General features: G+C 52.5%; 1 protein-coding gene across 1 annotated transcript in view; it reads left to right on the forward strand.

Annotated features, from left to right (window-relative positions):
* LOC122540224 (mucin-1-like) overlaps nt 1-7,578 on the forward strand; it is a 19,210-nt gene that overhangs the window by 7,920 nt on the left and 3,712 nt on the right. Inside the window, exon 2 of the mRNA XM_043675623.1 lies at nt 2,085-2,209. Within this exon, the coding sequence (XP_043531558.1) occupies nt 2,085-2,209 (125 nt within the window). The remainder of the gene's footprint in view (nt 1-2,084; nt 2,210-7,578) is intronic.

The raw sequence follows: 7,578 nt of genomic DNA on the forward strand, positions 1-7,578 counted from the left end.
GAGAGAGAGAGAGACAGACTGTCAGAGGGACTGGGGTCAGAGAGAGACAGACTGTCAGAGGGACTGGGGTCAGAGAGAGAGAGACTGGGGTTAGAGAGAGCGAGAGAGAGACTAACAGAGGGACTGGGGTCAGAAAGAGAGAGAGACACTGACCAAGGGACTGGGGTCAGAGAAAGTGAGACAGACTGTCAGAGGGACTGGGGTCAGAGAGAGAGAGAGTGAGACAGACTGTCAGAGGGACTGGGGTCAGAGCGAGAGAGAGACAGAATAACAGAGGGACTGGGGTCAGAGAGCGAGAGAGACTGACAGAGGGACTGGGGGTCAGAGAGAGATGAGACTGACAGAGGGACTGGGGTCAGAGAGAGAGAGAGACTGACAGAGGGATTGGGGTCAGAGAGAGCGAGAGAGAGACTGTCAGAGGAACTGAGGTCAGAGAGAGAGAGAGACAAGACTGTCAGAGGGACTGGGGTCAGAGAGAGAGAGACTGACAGAGGGACTAGGGTCAGAGAGAGAGTGAGAGACTGTCAGAGGGACTGGGGTCAGAGAGACAGAGACTGACAGTGGGACTTGGGTCAGAAAGAGAGAGACTGACAGAGGGACTGGGGTCAGAGAGAGAGAGACTGACAGAGGGACTGGGGTCAGACATAGATGAGACTGACAGAGGGACTGGGGTCAGAGAGAGAGAGACACTGACAGAGGGACTGGGGTCAGAGAGAGAGAGACTGACAGAGGGACTGGGGTCAGAAAGAGAGAGATTGACAGAGGACTGTGGTCAGAGAGAGACAGACTGACAAGGGATTAAGGTCAGAGTGAGATGAGACTGACAGAGGGACTGGGGTCAGAGAGAGAGGGAGAGAGACGGTCAGAGAGAGACAGAGGGACTGTGGTCAGAGAAAGAGAGAAACTGACAGAGGGACTGGGGGCAGCGAGAGAGAGACACTTACAGAGGGACTGGGGTTAGAGAGAGATGAGACTGACAGAGGTACTGGGGTCAGAGAGAGAGACTGAGAGGGACTGGGGTCAGAGAGAGAGAGACTGACAGAGGGACTGGGGTCAGAGAGAGAGAGAGACTGACAGAGGGATTGGGGTCAGAGAGAGCGAGAGAGAGACTGTCAGAGGAACTGAGGTCAGAGAGAGAGAGAGACAAGACTGTCAGAGGGACTGGGGTCAGAGAGAGAGAGAGAGAGACTGACAGAGGGACAGGGGTCAGAGAGAGACTGACAGAGGGACTGGGATCAAAGAGAGCGAGAGAGAGAGACTGACAGAGGGACTGGGACCAGAGAGAGACAGACTGACAGAGGGACTGGGGTCACCGAGAGAGAGAGAGACTGACAGTGGGACTGTGGTCAGAGAGAGAGAGAGACTGACAGCAACTGGGGTCAGAGAGAGACAGAGACTGACAGAGGGACTGGGGTCAGAGAGAGAGAGAGAGAGAGTGACAGCGACTGGGGTCAGAGAGAGAGAGCCTGACAGAGGGACTGGGGTCAGAGAGAGAGAGAGAGAGACTGACAGTAGGATGGGGTCAGAGAGAGAGAGAGGGAGACTGACAGCAACTGGGGTCAGAGAGAGACAGAGACTGACAGAGGGACTGGGGTCGGAGAGAGAGAGACTGACAGATGGACTGGGATCAGAGAGAGAGTGAGAGTGACAGCGACTGGGGTTAGAGAGAGAGACTGACAGAGGGACTGGGGTCAGAGAGAGAGAGAGACTGACAGCGACTGGGGTCAGAGAGAGAGACTGACAGAGGGTCTGTGGTCAGAGAGACTGACAGTGGGACTGGGTTGAGAGAGAGACAGAGACTGACAGAAGGACTGCGGTCAGAGAGAGAGACTGACAGAGGGACTGGGGTCAGAGAGAGAGAGAGACTGACAGAAGGACTGCGGTCAGAGAGAGAGACTGACAGAAGGACTGCGGTCAGAGAGAGAGACTGACCGAGGGACTGGGGTCAGAGAGAGAGAGACTGACAGAGGGTCTGGGGTCAGAGAGAGAGACTGACAGAGGGATTGGGGTTAGATGGAGAGCTGAGGTCAGCTCTAACGGACTGGTAAAGTCTCGGTTTAACTGTCTGTATTTCCACCCCGCAGGATGGGAGTGGCACACTGAGACGGAGTGGCTCACTGGGGAAAATCCGAGACGTTCTAAAACGTAGCAGTGAGATGCTGGTCAAGAAGCTCCAGGGAAATGGTCAGCCTGAGCCGAAAAATCCCAGGTATGCCCTCGGGGCGCGGTGGTGGGAGTGGGGCACCATTAGGCTGGCTTGGCAGCATCTCCTGATGCAGTTACACAGAGCCCCCCACCCCATCAGTAGGGAAGGTCAGGCACTGGGGCAGGGGATGTATTATCGTACTGTTACCCTGTGAGGGTGAGTGTTACTCTGTAAGGGTCAGGGTTACCCTGTGAGGGTGAGTGTTACCCTCTGAGGGTCAGGGTTACCCAGTTGAGGGTGAGTGTTACTCTGTGAGGGTGAGTGTTACTCTATGAGGGTCAGGGTTACTGTGAGGGTCAGGGTTACACTGTGAGGGCGAGTGTTACCCTGCGAGGGTCAGGGTTACTCTGTGAGGGTGAGTGTTACTCTGAGGGCGAGTGTTACTCTGTGAGGGTGAGGGTTACCCTGTGAGGGTGAGGGTTACTCTGTGAGGGTCAGGGTTACTCTGTGAGGGTGAGTGTTACTCTGAGGGTGAGTGTTACTCTGAGGGCGAGTGTTACTCTGTGAGGGTCAGGGTTACCCTGTGAGGGTGAGTGTTACTCTGTGAGGGTGAGTGTTACTCTGAGGGTGAGTGTTACTCTGAGGGCGAGTGTTACTCTGTGAGGCGAGTGTTACTCTGTGAGGGTGAGGGTTACTCTGTGAGGGCGAGTGTTACTCTGAGGGCGAGTGTTACTCTGTGAGGGTGAGTGTTATCCTGTGAGTGTCATGGTTACCCTGTGAGGTGAGGGTTACTCTGTGAGGGTCAGGGTTACTCTGAGGGCGAGTGTTACTCTGAGGGCGAGTGTTACTCTGTGAGGGTGAGTGTTACCCTGTGAGTGTCAGGGTTACCCTGTGAGGACGAGTGTTTCCCTGTGAGGGTGAGCGTTACCCTGTGAGTGTCAGGGTTACCCTGTGAGGACGAGTGAGCGTTACCATGTGTGGGTGTGAGTTACTCTGTGAGGGTCAGGGTTACCCTCTGAGGGCGTGTGTTACCCTGTGAGCGTCAGGGTTACCCTGTGAGGGTGAGTGTTACCATTTGTGAGTGTGAGTTACCCTGTGAGGGTCAGGGTTACTCTGTGAGGACGAGTGTTACCCTGTGAGGGTGAGCGTTACCCTGTGAGGGTTAGTGTTATCCTGTGAGGGCAAGGGCTACCCTGTGAGGGTGGGTTTTACCCTGTGAGGGTCAGGGTTACCCTGTGAGGGCGAATGTTACCCTGTGAGGGTGAGGGTTACCCTGTGAGGGTGAGTGTTACTCTGTGAGGGTCAGGGTTACCCTGTGAGGGCAAGTGTTACCCTGGGAGGGTGTGGGTTACCCTGTGAGGGTGAGTGTTACTCTGTGAGGGTCAGGGTTACCCTGTGAGAGCAAGTGTTACCCTGGGAGGGTGTGGGTTACTCTGTGAGGGCCAGAGCTACCCTGTGAGGGTGAGGGTTAGCGTGTGAGGGCCAGTGTTACCCTGTGAGGGTGAGGGTTAGCGTGTGAGGGTCAGTGTTACCCTGTGAGGGTCAATGTTACCCTGTGAGGGTCAGGATTACCCTGTGAGGGTGAGTGTTACTCTGTTAGTGTTACTCTGTGAGGGCGAGTGTTACCCTGTGAGGGTCAGGGTTACCATGTGAGAGCGAGTGTTACTCTGTGAGGATCAGTGTTACCCTGTGAGGGTGAGGGCTACCCTGTGAGTGTGGGTTTTACCCTGTGAGGGCCAGGGTTTCCCTGTGAGGGCGAATGTTACCCTGTGAGGGTGTGGGTTACTCTATGAGGGCCAGTGTTACCCTGTGAGGGTTAGCGTGTAAGGGCCAGTGTTACCCTGTGAGGGTGAGGGTTAGCGTGTGAGGGTTAGTGTTACCCTATGAGGGTCAATGTTACCCTGTGAGGGTCAGGATTACCCTGTGAAGGTGAGTGTTACTCTGTGAGGGCGAGTGTTACCCTATAAGGGTCAAGGTTATCCTGTGAGGGTCAGGGTTACCCTGTGAGAGCGAGTGTTACTCTGTGAGGTTCAGTGTTACCCTGTGAGGGTGAGTGTTACTCTGTGAGGGTTACCCTGTGAGAGTGAGTATTACTCTGTGAGGGCTAGTGTTACCCTGTGAGGGCTAGTGTTACCCTGTGAGGGCGAGTGTTACTCTGTGAGGGTCAGTGTTACCCTGTGAGCATCAGGGTTAACCTGTAAGGGTGAGTGTTACCCTGTGAGGGTGAGTGTTACCCTTTGAGGGTGAGGGTTACCTTGTGAGCGTCAGTGTTGCCCCGTGAGGGCATGTGTTACCCTGTGAGGGTCAGGGTTTACCCTGTGAGGGTGAGTGTTACCCTGTGAGGGTGAGGGTTATTCTGTGAGTGTCAGTGTTGCCCCGTGTGGGCGAGTGTTACCCCGTGAGGGCGTGTGTTACCCTGTGAGGGTGTGGGTTACTCCGTGAGGGTCAGGGTTACGCTGTCAGGGTCACTGTTACCCTGTGCGGGTCAGTGTTACTCTGTGGGGGTGAGGGTTACCCTGTGAGGGTGAGGGTCAGTGTTTCCCTGTGAGGGTGAAGGTTACCCTGTGAGGGTCAGTGTTACCCTTTGAGGGTCCGGGTTACCCTGTGAGGGTAAGGGTTACCCTGTGAGTGTCAGGGTTACCCTATGAGGGCGAGTGTTACCCAGTGAGCGCGAGTGTTACCCTGTGAGGGCGAGGGATACCCTGTGAGGTAGAGGGTTACCCTGTGAGGCAGAGGGTTACCCTGTGAGGGTCAGGGTTACTCCGTGAGGGTGAGTGTTACCCTGTGAGGGTGAGTGTTACCCTGTGAGGGCGATTGTTACTCTGTGAGGATCAGGGTTACCCTGTGAGGGCGAGGGTTACCCTGTGAGGCTGAGGGTTACCCTGTGAGGGCGAGTGTTACTCTGTGAGGGTCTGGGTTACTCTGTGAGGGCCAGTGTTACTCTGTGAGGGGCAGGGTTACCCTGTGAGGGTGAGGGGGCTAGACAGATGAAATCGGGAAAGAATATGCTCACTCGTGAGGTAATCAAGATCAAGAGGACACAGATTTAAAGCGATTACTTAAGGAAGTGAAAGTGGTTAGAGGTGAAGGCCTGCTCAATGGGAACGGTCTGCACTGTCCGAGAATGTGTCAGAAACAACTTAAATTCATGTCCTCAACAAAGGAGAGGATTAGTAGAAAATCAAGGAACTGCAAAGTCCCAACAAGAAGACAGAAACTGGCACTCAGACGAGATGCTCATTTGGACAGCTAGTGCAGACTGGAGGGGTGGAATGGCCACCTATATTATATCATTACATACATTATAGTGGGGGCAACACAGTGGCTCAGTGGTTAGCACTGCTACCTCACAACGCCAGGAACCTGGGTTCAATTCCCAACTCGAGCGACTGTCGGTGTGGAGTTTACACATTCTCCCCGTGTCTGCGTGGGTTTCCTCCGGGTGCTCCGGTTTCCTCCCACAGTCCAAAGATGTGCAGGTCAGGAAGGAAGAAAGCCTGAAACTGACAGGCTAGTCAGGTGGCCTAAACATCTGACGAATAGAATTTAATCCGGAAAAGTGCGAGGTGTTGCCTTTTGGGAGGACTAACGAATCAAGGAAATACACAATGAATGGTAGGACTATAGGAAGTACAGAAGATCAGAGGAACCTTGGTGTATATGTCCATAGATGCTTGAAGGCAGTGGAATGCAAGATCAGGGAGGTTATAATGAAGCTGTAGTGAATGTTAGTCCACTATGGAAGGACTGCATGCAGTTCTGGTCTCCACTATAGGAGGGATGTGATTGCATTTGCACAGTAGATTCACCTGAATATTGCCTAGTCTGTATTTAAGACAGAGGTGGACAGTGTTGTAAACGTCTGTGAAACTTCCTATCAGCTTTCTCTTCTCTAATATAAATGCTCCCAAATTTGTCAATCTCTTTTCACCACTGAAGTTCCTCATCCCCGAACCCATTCTTGTAAAGCTTTTTCTGCACACTCTCTCTCTCTCTCTCTCTCTCCCCAGTACATTCACATCTTTCCAATAAAGTGATGTCTACAACTGGGCACAGTATCGCAGCTGAGGGCTCACAGACAAGTTCAACATCTGAAGTTCTGAGGAAGGGTGACTGGAGCTGAAAGATTAATGATGCTGCTGAGCTCTTCCAGCAGTTTCTTTTTGTTTGTTTCAGTTCCCAGCATCCACAGTTCATTTGGGTTGTTTTTGTCTCGTGTTCAACATCACCCTCTTGCTCTTGTACTCTCTGACCCTATCCATAAGGACCAAGGACACTGCGGGCTCTCTCCACCTGTTCTTTACTGATCTATACACACACCACACTCGCTGCTCCTGCAACCCCCCCCCCCCCCACACTTCGTCACACTTGAACCTCATCTCCCGTCCATCCCCTAACCCTCCAGCCTTTCAGAGTTTGTCATGATCCTGCTGACAGCTTCCAAGTGTAGTGTCATCCAAGTGTAGGCTCGGGTTGTTTTCCATAGAACAATAGAAAGCTGGAGGGGGCGGTGGGGATCTGATTGAGGTATCCAACATTCTGACGAGTATAGACAGGGTATTCAGGAGGAAACCTCCCCTTAACAGAGAGATCAATATCTCACAGGTACAGTTTTAAAGTAAGGGGCACGAGGGATAGACGGGATTTGAGGAAACTGTTTTTTCACCCAGAGAGTGGTGGGGGGTGTTAGTCACTGCTTGTAAGGGTGATAAAGGCAGGAACTCCAAACCATTTAAGAGGTATTTCGACGGACAGTTGAAATGCCAGTGTGTGTGAAAGTATGGGCCAAGTGCTGGGAAATGGGATTAGACAAGATGGAAGTTTGACATCAGACCATGATCAGCAGAACGGTTTGCTTAAAAACTCAATAACTCTCTGCCCTCGAATGTTGAAATGGTGTTCTGTAAACCAGACTCTCCGTGGTTTATGTGTGTCAAGAGGAGTAGGAGAGCTAACACAGACCCACAGGTAACTCCACCAAAAACCCGAAAAACCTGCACTGCCAATCACTCTCTGTTCCCTGACACTTGGCCAATTCCAGATCCATATTATCATTGCCCCTTTTATCATAGTGACCTACAGGAGATCCCTGCACACCACCACATCAACAGTGTGACCATGTCCCCCCACACCGGGGAAATGGGCTGGGAATCAAGTCCCACAGTCATCACAAGAGTGAAAGACTGTATAAAGTACCCAGAATTTCCCAGCTGACCAGATTGTCATGGAGATGCAATGCACAGACCAGATTTCTGGATTAAACAAGAATTTCTATTTATTACAAGAAATAAATTCTAGCCACAGGTAAATAATGATAAACACATCAATCTGCTCATTAAAATTCACATCCCCATGTAGACGATCCCTCCCACCACCATCCCCCCCCCCACACCCGGCACAAACACTCCCAACCACAACCCCCACACACGCTT

Source organism: Chiloscyllium plagiosum, chromosome 3 (genome assembly GCF_004010195.1).
Source record: "Chiloscyllium plagiosum isolate BGI_BamShark_2017 chromosome 3, ASM401019v2, whole genome shotgun sequence".
In the NCBI taxonomy this organism is placed as follows: Eukaryota; Metazoa; Chordata; class Chondrichthyes; order Orectolobiformes; family Hemiscylliidae; genus Chiloscyllium; species Chiloscyllium plagiosum.